Genomic DNA, 16,336 nt, shown 5'->3' on the forward strand with positions numbered 1-16,336 from the left:
ATATGATATGAAATTAGTGTGATGATTACCTGCTCATGGCCATAGTAAGCAGCGATATGCAGTGATGATTACCTGCTCATGGCCATAGTAAGCAGCAATATGCAGTGATGATTACCTGCTCATGGCCATAGTAAGCAGCAATATGCAGTGATGATTACCTGCTCATGGCCATAGTAAGCAGCAATATGCAGTGATGATTACCTGCTCATGGCCATAGTAAGCAGCAATATGCAGTGATGATTACCTGCTCATGGCCATAGTAAGCAGCAATATGCAGTGATGATTACCTGCTCATGGCCATAGTAAGCAGCAATATGCAGTGATGATTACCTGCTCATGACCATAGTAAGCAGCAATATGCAGTGATGATTACCTGCTCATGGCCATAGTAAGCAGCAATATGCAGTGATGATTACCTGCTCATGACCATAGTAAGCAGCAATATGCAGTGATGATTACCTGCTCATGGCCATAGTAAGCAGCAATATGCAGTGATGATTACCTGCTCATGACCATAGTAAGCAGCAATATGCAGTGATGATTACCTGCTCATTGCCATAGTAAGCAGCAATATGCAGTGATGATTACCTGCTCATGGCCATAGTAAGCAGCAATATGCAGTGATGATTACCTGCTCATGGCCATAGTAAGCAGCAATATGCAGTGATGATTACCTGCTCATGGCCATAGTAAGCAGCAATATGCAGTGATGATTACCTGCTCATGGCCATAGTAAGCAGCGATATGCAGTGATGATTACCTGCTCATGGCCATAGTAAGCAGCAATATGCAGTGATGATTACCTGCTCATGGCCATAGTAAGCAGCGATATGCAGTGATGATTACCTGCTCATGGCCATAGTAAGCAGCAATATGCAGTGATGATTACCTGCTCATGGCCATAGTAAGCAGCAATATGCAGTGGGGTAAAGAACACCGCATCCTGGATGTTGACGGAAGCTCCATGTTGGAGAAGTATATCCACTGCCTGGAAACAATGACAATCATAATAATCACAAAAAGGTTGAAACATCCACATCTGTGTATGTATTTACAATCGCAACATGGGTGTAAATTGACACTTGTGAGCAGGATGAGTTCCCACCTCATGGTGGCCGGCTACTGTGGCGATGTGCAGGGCGGTGAGAGCACCGTATCCCACCTGCTGGATGTCCGCCCCCCCGTGGAGCAGGCCGTTCACCAGCTCAGAGTTGTCCTGCATGGGGCAGGGAGAACGAGACAGATAATGAAGCCATACTACTACTACTACTGCTGCACTACTGACAACACTGGCTTTCTGTGTGACTTGCACCCCACCATGTGGCCAAACCTAGGAAGGACCTCACATCACCAGATAAGATCTCAAACGCAGCACTGTAGAATAGAGCAAGGTTAAATGCTTTTTATTAACATGGTGTTTTAAAGATGTTGTTGAGGTTTGTGTGGCAGGGTTCCCACAGACATTGCAAAATTAAATTCAGTACTTTTCTAAGCACTATTTTTCATTTTAAACGGGCATTTAAAAGGATACAATTAACTTTTAAATGCTGTTATAGAATGCTTTTTTATAGAAAAAAATATTTATGATCCAATATTTATGGCTTAAAACCAATTTCCGACAATTGGTTACACTTTAAATAAAAAATAAAAAATGTCTTGATTCAGAACAATTGGATGAACAAAACTTTCAATGCGAATCTGTGATTTGAATTCCAAGGACTTTTAAGCAACTTGTTAATTGTTTTTTGTGCTGTTTTCAAGGAATTCCAGCCAGGCCTTGACTTTTTTGTAAAAAATCAAGCACGTTAAGCACTTCAAGGACCTTGTGCGAACCCTGGTGTGGTAATGATCTCTTCTCACCTTATAGACGGCCAGGTGTAATGATCTGTTCTCACCTTATAGACTGCCAGGTGTACTCACCTTATAGACGGCCAGGTGTAATGCAGTGAATCCGTTTCTGGTCAATCTAGACGGACGCAGGCCTTTCAGCATCAAGGTCCGGACGTGGGCCTTGTTTCCTGGACACAGCGAAATGTTGCCCCCCAAACCACAGCAATACTTTGATTGATTGATTGAAAAGTTTATTAACAGATTGCAGAATGGGTACAGTACAGTACAGCTCAATACATACAATTGTTAAGGGGATGCAGACCAGAGAAAGACTTTCGTCTTGTTTACATCAGGGTCCCCCATTTTCAATTCATCATAACATATATGACATACATGACATACAGATAGACAGTACTGCTACATCTATACATTTATGACATATCAGATTTGCAAATACAGTACTGTTTGTGATACAAAAGTGTCCAGAAAAAGAGTGTATATACATTTGACGTAGAAACTGTACATTGGAGGAGGTTGGGTGGGTGGGGTGGGGTTGGGTGGGTTGGGGTGGGCTGTACATTGGAGGTGGTAAGGGGTTAATTGCAGGGGTGTAAAGTACTTGAGTAATTGTACTTCATTACAATACAGTAAACAATAAAAGTACAGTTTTGGGGGATTTGTACTTTACTCAAGTATTATTAGGTTTGTATACTTGTACTTTTACTCAATTACATTTCAGAGATTTTTAAAAAAAATTTTACTCCTTACATTTAAAATGCAGACCTACAAAGTACAAAGTACAAATCTTGCAGGTCCAACTATATTAATTAGTATATTTGTTTCTCCGGCCGAACTAACGTTATCGTTATTAATCCTGCGGCTGCACTTTATTTAAAAACAGCCAATCAAATCCCCATCAATGGAAAATTAACCCGCCCATACCCATGCTGATTGGTCCTTGTGCAAGACTAGAAAGCGGGGATCTTTGATTAAACACCTGCTATCAGAAGAATACAGTCAGAAAAAAAGTTTGTACTTTTACTTTTTAGTACTTAAGTACGTTTAAAAGTAGAAACTGTTTGACTTTTACTCAAGTGTGTTTTTAGCCAGATACAGTACTCTAACTTTTACTTGAGTAAGATTTTGAGACGGTACCCATACTTTCACTTAAGTTTCTGGGTACTTTTTACACCCCTGGTTAATTGAGACTGAGAGCTAGTAGTGATGCCACTGTTGTGGAATATTTTAAATCAGCCATGACAACAGTGAACTGTTAGAAATTCAAATGAGTCAAATTGTATAAAAATAGAACATAGTTTATTATCTGTTTCTATGGCCACAGAAAGAGTATGATCAGTTTATAATCAGAGACACACAAGCGTCTGACCAGAAAGTGACAAAGAGCTCTGGTCCGACTTACAATAAATACATAATTGACATGACGTCAAAAGATGTCAAAAGATATGACAAGAAAGGTAAACAAACATGCCCTAGTGAGAAAATGAAAACAAAAGATGGGGTTAGGGGCTTTGTTGTGTCTCACACAAGAACTGGAGACAAGGCCAGATTTCATATCTCCTGGCCCTTTTGTAATTTTGTTGTTTTAAGAACACTGTCAGACTGTCGCCCTAGTGTATACTATTAAACTATATTAACTAGTCAAGGCTGTGCAGAGAATACATATTTAACACAGAGCTATGGACAGGGTCATATTTTCCAAGACATACCTCCACATATGGAGCAGAGATGTAACAGGGAGAGACCACCCTCTGTTCGGTAGCTCAAATTCACCTTCTGAAAAGCCTCATCAGAGCTGAGTCATAAAAAAAAATTATTATTAAAAAAAATAATCTTGTGACAATTCTAAACCTGGCAAAGAATGTTCAGCAATCTGAGTGAAATACAGACAAAAACAATTAAACATACTATTTGATAAAGACAGAATAGAACATAATAGGCCAGGGACTAAATAATAAAAAGATATGTATGAAAAAAGAAAAAGAGAACAACAGTTCCTATGCTTCTGACCTGAAAGCGTGTTTGAGCTCCGTGAGCTGGTCCTCTGTGATGCGCAGGTCCGCCTCCAGCCGCTCAGCGATGACGGAGTACGACTCACTCACTTTCTTCTTCCATTCATCTTCAGAGCCAGATCAGCGTTAGACAAACACTTGCACTTGTTGTGTAATATTCACAACGTGCATATTGTAACATTTTCAGTGAAGTGATTATTACTATTAATAATAATAATAATAATAATAATAATAATAATAATAATAATAATAATAATAATAATAATAATAATAATAATAATAATAATAATAATAATAATAGGGCGGCTACGTGGCGTAGTGGGCAAGGCGCTTGCCACGAAATCTGGAGACGCTGGGCTCGCCTGTTCGAGCCCAGCGCTCCACATTTGCTTTCAGTTTAGCTGGTCGTCCGTACTAATACACATTGGCCGTATTAGGGGGTGGGAAACTGATGGGTGGGGATCGGGCGTTGTGGACAGCGACTCCTACAGGTCGGTTGGTGCGCCTGCGCAGTGGAATCAGGAAGTGTCGGGGGCAGCGTGAGCCTCCCACGCGTTACTCCTCGCCACTGAGAGATCGAGCTGCGCAGGTGAAAAGATGCGACTGCTGTTACCTCAAGTACCGGAGGGGACTTGTGCTATGTATGACTTAGTCCACATTGCAGCCGGCTTGTGGGAGGCAAGAAACAGCGTTCGTGACAGGGGAGGGTTGAATTGGATGATACGAAATTGGGATGGGAGAAAATATAGAAAATGGGAGAAAAAGTGGATAAAAAATTTAAAAGAAAAAAAAAATAATAATAATAATAATAATAATAATAATAATAATAATAATAATAATAATAATAATAATAATAATAATAATAATAATAATAATAATAATAATAATAATAAACGTTATTTGTATAGCACCTTTCATGCAAGAATTGCAGCTCAAAGTGCTTCAGTAAAAAAGACAGGCATATAATGAGCACAACATTGGCAGATCAAGAGCAATTGCATGAAGTGCAGACATATAATTAGGCATAAAATAGACAGCAGCAAAATAGACAAAGTCAAGGTAAGGCATATAGATCATTATCGTTTTTCATATTAGGATCTAACATCTTAATAGGCCTCTTTGTTTACAGTTTGATTATTATCACTGATACACATTAAATAGACATAGCATGAAATTGGCAGATTAAGATTTCAAATATGTTTATCAGAAAGATATTGAATCAAATTCAGAGTTCAAAGAATAAAATTGCCTTTGTATCCGTGTATTCCAATACCACACAATCAATAACTGCAAAATAAAAACAGTTTGTTTCATCCATATCGATGGCAGCACAAAGTGACGTCCTGCTCATGGCTGCTGTCCCTCTTCACAAGCAGAACCTGTAGACAGACAGGCCGGCTGCAGGTGAAGAAGAGTCAACATGACACCCAGCCGTTACCTGTACAGGTCTGAGTCGGTCTGGATTTGTAATTTCCCATCGAGAGTCCTTTCGCTTACGGTTCTATCAAGCCGTGGTGTATACAGCAGTGGTACGACCCCCCCCCCCCCCCCCCCCCCCCCCCCCCACCGCGGTAGAGCAGGGGGCGAGATAAAGGAGGGGTCGTGGCCCCGGGGCTAAAAATAAACATCTTTGAGTGGAATGTCTGAGAACTATGACAACTGATCTCCCCTTTGTATGCAAGCACGCCCGTGTGTGTGTGTGTGCCCGTGTGTGTGTGTGTGTGTGTGTTGTGCACGTGCATGCAGAGCCCATGATCTTTATGAAACAGCAGGTGATCATCTCCTCCCACTGACCTACAGGCTACAGGCTGCCAGAGCAATAAGCCAGTGGCCACTTTATATGTAGCCTGTTGTACACGTCTAAAAATAAAACCATCGTGCCCTGTTCTTCAGGGACAATTGACAACACTAGATGTTGTGTTAGACTAACCATTGACTACATAGTTCAATCAAAAGACTGCATTTATGACAATACATGGTACCACTGTGTCTATAATACTGTACATAGATTAGCGTAGCATATTTACTCCTTAGCTTTTTCATACGCATACCAATAATAATAATAGCTTGGCTAGCCTTTCATGCAACCCACAGATGAGGGTGATGTGTTGCCAGGGCTTGGTGCGGGTGAGAAGCCTGCCAGCAGAGCTCTGCTCATACTGGAACCTGTCCAGGGCATTGCTGGGTACAACCAGACAGGACTCCATTACAGTAGTCAAGGTGGGAGGTGATGAATGCATGTACAGTACGACGGCGGTCTCCGCCCAGGAAGTCAGTGAGTAAAGGCCGGAGTCTGGAGATGTTTCTGAGGTAAAAGAATGTGGTTCTTGTTACAGACTTGATGTGAGACTGAGCGGAGAGTGCAGAGTCCAGTAGTTAGTACACCCAGGTTGTGGACGTCAGGGGCAGGAGAGTGCAGAGTCCAGTAATTAGTACACCCAGGTTGTGGACGTCAGGGGCAGGAGAGTGCAGAGTCCAGTAATTAGTACACCCAGGTGGTGGACGTCAGGGGCAGGAGAGTGCAGAGTCCAGTAATTAGTACACCCAGGTGGTGGACGTCAGGGGCAGGAGAGTGCAGAGTCCAGTAATTAGTACACCCAGGTGGTGGACGTCAGGGGCAGGAGAGTGCAGAGTCCAGTAATTAGTACACCCAGGTTGTGGACGTCAGGGGCAGGAGAGTGCAGAGTCCAGTAATTAGTACACCCAGGTGGTGGACGTCAGGGGCAGGAGAGTGCAGAGTCCAGTAATTAGTACACCCAGGTGGTGGACGTCAGGGGAAGGAGAGTGCAGAGTCCAGTAATTAGTACACCCAGGTGGTGGACGTCAGGGGAAGGAGAGTGCAGAGTCCAGTAATTAGTACACCCAGGTTGTGGACGTCAGGGGAAGCAGAGTGCAGAGTCCAGTAGTTAGTACACCCAGGTGGTGGACGTCAGGGGCAGGAGAGTGCAGAGTCCAGTAGTACACCCAGGTTGTGGACGTCAGGGGAAGCAGAGTGCAGAGTCCAGTAGTTAGTACACCCAGGTGGTGGACGTCAGGGGCAGGAGAGTGCAGAGTCCAGTAGTACACCCAGGTTGTGGACCTCAGGGGAAGCAGAGTGCAGAGTCCAGTAGTACACCCAGGTTGTGGACCTCAGGGGAAGGAGAGTGCAGAGTCCAGTAGTACACCCAGGTTGTGGACCTCAGGGGCAGGAGAGTGCAGAGTCCAGTAGTACACCCAGGTTGTTGTGGACATCAGGGGAAGGAGAGTGCAGAGTCCAGTAGTACACCCAGGTTGTGGACCTCAGGGGAAGCAGAGTGCAGAGTCCAGTAGTACACCCAGGTTGTGGACCTCAGGGGAAGCAGAGTGCAGAGTCCAGTAGTACACCCAGGTTGTGGACCTCAGGGGAAGGAGAGTGCAGAGCCCAGTAGTACACCCAGGTTGTGGACCTCAGGGGAAGCAGAGTGCAGAGTCCAGTAGTACACCCAGGTTGTTGTGGACTTCAGGGGAAGGAGAGATGGAGCAGCAGTCCAGAAGCAGATCTTCCAGCCGCATTGGAGCCACAACTATGGGCTCCGTCTTGTTGGTGTTGAGCTTGAGAAGGTTTGATGACATCCAGAGTTTTATTTCATGTAGGCAGTTGACAAGGGAATGAGGGGGAGCTGCGCGCAAGGTCTGGTAGTGAGATACAACTCTGTGTGCCGTCAGAGTACGAGTGAAAGCTCAGACCATGGTGACGGATAATCTGACCAAGGGGGGATCGTGTAAATGGTGAAAAGGTTAGGGCTGGGAATCGGGTGGGGGGTAAAAATGTGACTGGTAGAACATTTCTACCAGTCACATCTTTACCCCCCACCCACCCGAACTATGGCCCTAATATCCTTGATAATTTTACAAGAAGTAAAAAGTACAAAAGTAAATGACAATGTCTTATGTCAACATGCTTGTTTCTTGTAATGTTATTTCAAAAAGTTTCATTTTCTGGAACAATTTGGGGGGGCCAAATAATTATATCATAGAGGGCCAAACTTGGCCCGTGGACCATACATTGGACAGGCCCGATGGACTAATCTAACTTCAGTGGGTCTGCTGGTAGGACTCTCTCATACTGCTGTTTCAAGGGTTCATCTTATGCTTAAAGCATGGTACCAGTTAAATGCTTAAAGCACCAGTTAAAGAAAGCTTAAAGCACCAGTTAAATAATGCTTAAAGCACCAGTTAAAGAATGCTTAAAGCACCAGTTAAAGAAAGCTTAAAGCATGGCACCAGTTAAAGAATGCTTAAAGCACCAGTTAAAGAAAGCTTAAAGCACCAGTTAAAGAATGCTTAAAGCACCAGTTAAAGAAAGCTTAAAGCATGGCACCAGTTAAAGAATGCTTAAAGCACCAGCTAAAGAAAGCTTAAAGCATGGCACCAGGTAAAGAATGCTTAAAGCACCAGTTAAAGAATGCTTAAAGCACCAGTTAAAGAATGCTTAAAGCATGGCACCAGTTAAAGAATGCTTAAAGCACCAGTTAAATAATGCTTAAAGCACCAGTTAAAGAATGCTTAAAGCACCAGTTAAAGAATGCTTAAAGCACCAGTTAAAGAATGCTTAAAGCACCAGCTAAAGAAAGCTTAAAGCATGGCACCAGGTAAAGAATGCTTAAAGCACCAGTTAAAGAATGCTTAAAGCACCAGTTAAAGAATGCTTAAAGCATGGCACCAGTTAAAGAATGCTTAAAGCACCAGTTAAAGAATGCTTAAAGCACCAGTTAAAGAAAGCTTAAAGCATGGCACCAGTTAAAGAATGCTTAAAGCACCAGTTAAAGAAAGCTTAAAGCACCAGTTAAAGAAAGCTTAAAGCATGGCACCAGTTAAAGAATGCTTAAAGCACCAGCTAAAGAAAGCTTAAAGCACCAGTTAAAGAATGCTTAAAGCATGGCACCAGTTAAAGAATGCTTAAAGCACCAGTTAAAGAATGCTTAAAGCATGGCACCAGTTAAAGAATGCTTAAAGCACCAGTTAAAGAATGCTTAAAGCACCAGATAAAGAAAGCTTAAAGCATGGCACCAGTTAAAGAATGCTTAAAGCACCAGCTAAAGAAAGCTTAAAGCATGGCACCAGGTAAAGAATGCTTAAAGCACCAGTTAAAGAATGCTTAAAGCACCAGTTAAAGAATGCTTAAAGCATGGCACCAGTTAAAGAATGCTTAAAGCATGGCACCAGTTAAAGAATGCTTAAAGCACCAGTTAAAGAATGCTTAAAGCACCAGTTAAAGAATGCTTAAAGCATGGCACCAGTTAAAGAATGCTTAAAGCATGGCACCAGTTAAAGAATGCTTAAAGCATGGCACCAGTTAAAGAATGCTTAAAGCACCAGTTAAATAATGCTTAAAGCACCAGTTAAAGAATGCTTAAAGCATGGCACCAGTTAAAGAATGCTTAAAGCACCAGTTAAAGAATGCTTAAAGCACCAGTTAAAGAAAGCTTAAAGCACCAGTTAAAGAAAGCTTAAAGCATGGCACCAGTTAAAGAATGCTTAAAGCACCAGTTAAAGAAAGCTTAAAGCATGGCACCAGTTAAAGAATGCTTAAAGCACCAGTTAAAGAAAGCTTAAAGCATGGCACCAGTTAAAGAATGCTTAAAGCACCAGTTAAAGAAAGCTTAAAGCATGGCACCAGTTAAAGAATGCTTAAAGCACCAGTTAAAGAAAGCTTAAAGCATGGCACCAGTTAAAGAATGCTTAAAGCACCAGTTAAAGAAAGCTTAAAGCATGGCACCAGTTAAAGAATGCTTAAAGCACCAGTTAAAGAAAGCTTAAAGCATGGCACCAGTTAAAGAATGCTTAAAGCACCAGTTAAAGAATGCTTAAAGCATGGCACCAGTTAAAGAATGCTTAAAGCACCAGCTAAAGAAAGCTTAAAGCATGGCACCAGTTAAAGAATGCTTAAAGCATGGCACCAGTTAAAGAATGCTTAAAGCACCAGTTAAAGAATGCTTAAAGCACCAGTTAAATAATGCTTAAAGCATGGCACCAGTTAAAGAATGCTTAAAGCACCAGTTAAAGAATGCTTAAAGCACCAGTTAAAGAATGCTTAAAGCATGGCACCAGTTAAAGAATGCTTAAAGCACCAGTTAAAGAATGCTTAAAGCATGGCACCAGTTAAAGAATGCTTAAAGCACCAGTTAAAGAATGCTTAAAGCACCAGTTAAAGAATGCTTAAAGCATGGCACCAGTTAAAGAATGCTTAAAGCACCAGTTAAAGAATGCTTAAAGCACCAGTTAAAGAATGCTTAAAGCACCAGTTAAAGAATGCTTAAAGCATGGCACCAGTTAAAGAATGCTTAAAGCACCAGTTAAAGAAAGCTTAAAGCACCAGTTAAATAAAGCTTAAAGCATGGCACCAGTTAAAGAATGCTTAAAGCACCAGTTAAAGAATGCTTAAAGCACCAGTTAAAGAATGCTTAAAGCACCAGTTAAAGAATGCTTAAAGCATGGCACCAGTTAAAGAATGCTTAAAGCACCAGTTAAAGAAAGCTTAAAGCACCAGTTAAATAATGCTTAAAGCATGGCACCAGTTAAAGAATGCTTAAAGCACTAGTTAAAGGGGACACCCATATTTGGAATTCCCATGTTATTCCGTGTCCCACGACAGTTGACAGTATGCTGGTGCTCTCTCCTAAAGCTAGGGATCAGAGAGGAAGCCCTTGTCTTTGTGACTTTATTATCCATTGGTCAGTTTAAAGCTATAATAGCCAAACATTTCACCTCAGTCTGCAGTTGTTTATGTATTGTACCTCTCTGTGTCATTGTAAATGAGAGCTTGGTCTTTCGAGATTAAATAAAGATTGAATGAACTGAGACTGCTTCGACTGACTTTGTGGGCCCATAAAATGTTTGTGTGAGCATGCACATGCCAATTAGCAATTCTAGACTAGCGATATAGCCCCAATTTTGCCATCCAGGTGACCTCACAAACTCAAGGGGTCTCTCCGGTGTATCGCTTTAGGAGAGAGAGCAATGCATGTTCGCAAAGGACTGAGTTGACCTAGTGCACAGATATAACTATGTGAATTCTTAAAATTGGATGGCAATCCCCTTTTAATGCTGAAATACCACTGTTGTGTAATACAGAACCAAAAGGATTGCAAACCTGAGCATTTATAGAAGAATAAAAAGAAAAGTTACAAAGAAATAGAGTTGAGGACAAATAACCTACTGCAGTACTAGTGTAGCTGTGGCCATTATATGGTTTCATCATTTATATGTTATTTCAGTTTGTAAGTGTAATATTTGAGAATGTATTTATGTTTCATTTCTTATTTTCTTTATTATTTAATTTGCTACAATTTATAATATATTCATTTTGACGTCTGGTCATATATGGTGTCCCGTTAGGCTGCTGTCGCGTTTTTACCTTTGGAACTGATTAAGACACCTGCGAGCAAGCGGCAGGGATGGTCGGAGACTGGGACTGATTAAGACACCTGCGAGCAAGCGGCAGGGATGGTCGGAGACTGGGACTGATTAAGACACCTGCGAGCAAGCGGCAGGGATGGTCGGAGACTGGGACTGATTAAGACACCTGCGAGCAAGCGGCAGGGATGGTCGGAGACTGGGACTGATTAAGACACCTGCGAGCAAGCGGCAGGGATGGTCGGAAACGAGTTGTACAGGCTCTCCTAATTCTAAGAGTGTACCACTATGTGTACCACTATCAAGACTGTTACCAAGAACAGAAGAATAAGACCCCTTTTTATGTAGCATGCAGCCAACAAGGTATTTAATGTTTGTTTGTATTTTGCTTTGCTGACGTGTTGTTTTCATACCGTGTATATTATTGTTTGTGTTGACCTGACGCGACTTATGTTTCTGTTTAAGTTTTCACAGTGGATTGGAGGTGGATTAGAGGACCAAGCCTTTAATAAACCCGTTGAAAGGAAACCACTTGTGTCTGCAGTGCTTGGAAGGAGTTACAACTAGTGTGATTTCATCAGACCTTCATACAAAATGTAATCACACATAATCCCAACTTTTGAACATCCCTGGTGCATTCTTTCAATCAACCCCATATTGCATTCAGTTGACCCATCTCAAACCCTGCCCTCTTTTCTTGATCCTCCAATCGCAACAGTTGTGATTGGGGGATCAAGGAAAGAGGGCAGGGTTTAAGATAGGTCCATTCAGGTGATATTATGAACATCTAAACATGATTACAACTGAACATGGAGACGTCAACATCAAGAGCAAGAGTTCCTCTGCATAATGTCCTCATGCAGTCCCTTCCTGAACTTGAGCATCTCCACAAGATCCTTCCACTGCAAAGCCTCATGCATAGATATCAGCTTCGAGTCCTTCAGTACAGCGAGTGTGGAACCACCGTCGATCGCCCGTGTCATCTCCAAAGACCTCGAGAACGACGTTTGTAGATCGGGGCACATCGGAAACAGACAGGCATTCCACAGACTACAGACGGAGTCGTCGCCGGAGAACCTCAGGACTTCACTACCCAGACCCCACTGGGGAAGACACTCCGCCAGACTGACTCCAAAGAGCTTCAGCCTCTCGACGTACGCGGGCGCCTCGACGCTCCCTTTCAGGTCGTCGTGGATACCGAAGACGACGGTCACGAAGCCGGGTCGGCCTCGGTCGTTCACGCTGAGCGAGTGCATGAAGACCCCACCGGGCACGGAGAGGCGCGGGCCGACCCAGCAGCCACTGAGGACGGACCCCTCGCCGACGGTCACTCCTGCCTCCAGTCTGGAGTACTCGACCACGGAGCCAGGGGCCACGCGGCAGCCGGGCTCCAGGACGCTGGACACGACACAGCAGCAGACGGCGGAGCCCTCAGAGGCTCGGTCCGGATGCACACTGAAGGCAGAGGAGAGCAGGCCCAGCTCGCTCCTCAGCACGGGGTCCGCCGTGAGGTGATGGAGGTACTCGGCGGTGGTTCCGATGTGATAAAACTTGGAGTTGTTCAGGAGAACGACGTTCAGCGGAGTTCCTCGGAGACGATTGAAGATTTTCTGGCGGATCTCCACCAGGCTCTTCTCCCGTTTAGTGACGTTAGTGGTGTCATTGGTGTACGCTATGGTGGCTTTGGGGCCCAGTGCCTGAAGAAAGTCCCCGTACGCATCTATCTCGCAGTCCAAAGGTCCGACCTCTTCCAGTAGCCTAAAGAGAGCCATCGCAGTCAGGTAATCCATATAATATGTGCTGTCTGTGTAGACGAACTCAGTAGACGGCGCGCCGCACGCGGCGTCCATCTTACAAACGGCGCCGCTGTCTCTCATCCTATCGACGCTCGGCTTGTGCAGGAAGTGTAGGCAGGAAGTGGATTCCATCTCGGAGGTTCCACGCTTTTCACTCTCTTCCAAAACAAACACCCCGTGGGTAGTTCCGGTGGAGAGCGGGGAGGGATGGGCCAAAGCGGTGAAGCCGGGTTTGTCAAACCGTATGCTCTCCTCCTCCTCCTCGCCGATGCTGTAGAGCTCCACGTCGTCCGCACAGGTCACCAGTACGCCGGGCTTCATCCGAGATGGGAAATCCACATACATGGCCAGTTTGAGCTCCAGCATGTGGTACAGGGGGTCGCCCAGGGGCAGTGCAGTGAAGATCTTCCCCAAGGCACTGGCATTAGGCAAACGCTGACTGAATCCTCCTAAGAGAGAGGGACCAGTGAGAAACAACATATTGCCACATATATGCTTATTTGAATCAATAAACAGGCATTGTATATAGTAGACTTAATTTAGCTATATATATCTATACATGGGGTTGACTTAGGATAGAATCTATTATACATATGTACATATGTGCATTGTGATGGATAGAGTACGTACATATTGTGATCGATAAGAGTACACATATTGTGATCAATAGAATACACAAAGTATGTCTCACCTCTCCAGCAGATCAAACCGTTTATCTTTTTTTCTAATGATCCCTTATACTTTCTATTCTCATATTTGTATTTCTATTACCCTGCCTGTACCTCCCCTCCCCCTCCCCATGTGCTGCTATTACCCCGGCATTTCCCCCAAGGGGATCAATAAAGATCCATGTTATCTTATCTTATCTAATGGAATGACTGAAAACAACATACCTGCATGAATCAGGATGACTCTCATTCTGCCTAGAGTCTTCCCATAGATGCCATCCAGATGTTGCAATGCATACAGAGTTGAGCCGCCATTACCTTGAAAAACACCAGCAGTTGTTGTTCTTCATATCATTTCGTGGCAACAGGGGGGACAGGGGGTGATGTGTTTAAAAGGGTTGACTGACCCACTTACCTATTTTGGATCCAGGTGGATCTGAAAAGACCTTATAATGGATCCCAAGGGGCAGCTCTTTATTATCGACCTTCTCTGTGATCTGGAGCTCATATGCTTCTCTTTGGCTCTCATCCGCCGCAGTCACGACGACTAGATCCCAAAATTCCACGGGCCGCACCGCTTTACCTTGATGCACCAGCAGAATGATATTTGGTCAGAAAAAGCTTACTGTGGAATGTAAACAGTAAGAACAGAGAGACTCAGACTCAGCTTCTTCCCCAAGGCCATCGGAACACTGAACACTGATCTCTCCACACACACCACACATCCTGCACTCTCTCGCACACAAACACACTACAGGTCACTTTAGGAAAAAGAAAAGGTCACTTTAAAAAACATAAATGTATGTTTTTGTATAATATAGTTAGTATAGTATAGTTACATATAGCATAACTGTATATTGTATAGCATATTGTATAGTACTGTATATAGGACTCATTACCTTTAATTCGTAAGCTTAGCATTGTATAGTATTTTATCTTAGTACCTTTTATCATGTCTAGTATCTATTATCTATTCTATTATATTCTATTATTATTTGTATTTTTTTGCACAATCAAGGCGGGCGCCGGGCATGGCCACCTTCATTTCACTACATGTCTTGTGTCTGTATGTGACTAAATGTGGAGGCGACAGTGGCTCCGTAGGTAGAGCAGTCGTCTGGTTATCTGGAGGTTCCCGGTTCGATTCCCGCTCCTCCCGGGCAGCGTGTCGAAGTATCCTTGAGCAAGACACTTAACCCCCTAATTGCTCCAAATGAGCAGGTTGGCACCTTGCATGGTTGCCTCCGACGTCGGTGTGTGAATGTGTGAGTGAATGTGTAAAATGTGAGGAACAAATTGTAAAAAGAAAAAAAGAGGAGGTAGGGACCGCACTCGGAATATCGTTGTTTTTATTTTCAAGTTGTTATAGCGCACAAAACGTTTTCAGCCATCCGGCCTTCATCAGCTAATGTTGGACTACGCACCTGTCTGAGCGCAGTGGTTACCCCCTTTTTCTACCTGAACAAATTGTAAAGCACTGCCTTTGGATAAAAGCGCTATATAAATGCAGCCAGTTATTACCATTTACTAATAAATCTCTTGAATCTTGAATCTAAACGTCAGCCAGGAGTGTAATTCTTCCAGCTTCAGATGTATCGTTTGATTTGTTATAACTGTTTTAGTGCACCCTCTCTGAGCACAGCCAACTCTCAGTATGTTGAGAGGGCAGAGCCCTGTTGGAGATGTCAAGTCAGTATCATAATACACAAAGCTTTCAAATGATAAATTCATGATAAATTTATTCATCTTCTTCGCAGGAACAGGTCTGCTCATCTGCAATGGTTTGATTATAATGACAACCAGGAGGATAGTTTTTCAAGGGAATTTAACCATATTTCCATAATAATAAATGTAATAATACATTTTTATATAGCGCCTGTCATTAGGTATCTCAAAGCGCTTTACATACATGGCATTATAGCATAGGGACAAACACGTGGAGTATATTCACTGCTATAACATTTTGGGTAACTTTTCATTGACATGCAACGAGATTGAAAAACACGAATTTCATTGTGCTGGTTCTTTAATGAATGGAAATACAACAATTGGATTTTTTTTGTATTTCACGCATAAGTAAATGTAAGTGTAACCTACGAAACGTAACACTGGTGTTCCCAATCTAGGCTAACAACAGCGTACAGTAAGCGTAAACACATAGTTTGGCCAGTTAGATGTAACTAAATATTAAACCTACCACGCAAAGAGTTGAATTTTCTCAGCTTCTCTCTGGTTGCAATTTGCAACTTTTTGTTATCTTGTGCGTTCATATTCATGTCTCAAAGTTGCATAAACTAATAATATGGATAAATCGAAGTATCGCATAAATTAGCACGCTGCACCTTGCTGACATAAAGTACACCAAATAAATAGACTAAAAATTGAAGAAGGAACTGCGTCTAATATTTCCGGGTTTGGAACTGGTGACGTCACTTGTTTACATCGTGAGCGGAGAGAGCACGTGGTCAAGTGGCCAATCATCTTTCACCTCCCTCTGGTGCTTCCAATAGTACCCAGCTGCAGCTCCGGAGACCAGCGCTTACAAGCCCCGCACATACAAGCCCGCACATAGCAACCCCTCGCTTCCATTGGCTGATTTTGGTCACGTGATTTTGGGTCACGTTGCACTGCGGGATTG

The 16,336-nt window shown here is 43.1% G+C and overlaps 2 protein-coding genes across 2 annotated transcripts in view; both read right to left on the bottom strand.

Annotated features, from left to right (window-relative positions):
• tnni3k (TNNI3 interacting kinase) overlaps positions 1-5,338 on the bottom strand; it is a gene marked incomplete at its 5' end in the record, with an annotated part of 51,775 nt that extends 46,437 nt beyond the window's left edge. Inside the window, 6 exons of the mRNA XM_084309991.1 lie at positions 890-988; positions 1,106-1,216; positions 1,921-2,018; positions 3,558-3,643; positions 3,859-3,967; positions 5,299-5,338. Of these exons, the coding sequence (XP_084166117.1) occupies positions 890-988; positions 1,106-1,216; positions 1,921-2,018; positions 3,558-3,643; positions 3,859-3,967; positions 5,299-5,338 (543 nt within the window). The remainder of the gene's footprint in view (positions 1-889; positions 989-1,105; positions 1,217-1,920; positions 2,019-3,557; positions 3,644-3,858; positions 3,968-5,298) is intronic.
• A 5,351-nt stretch (positions 5,339-10,689) lies between these two features.
• Positions 10,690-15,997, bottom strand: fpgt (fucose-1-phosphate guanylyltransferase). Its single transcript, XM_084309992.1, has 4 exons — positions 15,896-15,997; positions 14,114-14,281; positions 13,924-14,016; positions 10,690-13,479 (listed from the first exon to the last, which is right to left on the bottom strand). The coding sequence occupies exons 1-4, from the start codon at positions 15,972-15,974 to the stop codon at positions 12,059-12,061; spliced, it is 1,761 nt and encodes a 586-aa protein (XP_084166118.1). The 5' UTR covers positions 15,975-15,997; the 3' UTR covers positions 10,690-12,058.
• Between the last annotated feature and the right edge of the window lie 339 nt (positions 15,998-16,336).

This window comes from Notolepis coatsorum, assembly GCF_963971535.1.
Source record: "Notolepis coatsorum genome assembly, chromosome: 3".
Taxonomy (NCBI): domain Eukaryota; kingdom Metazoa; phylum Chordata; class Actinopteri; order Aulopiformes; family Paralepididae; genus Notolepis; species Notolepis coatsorum.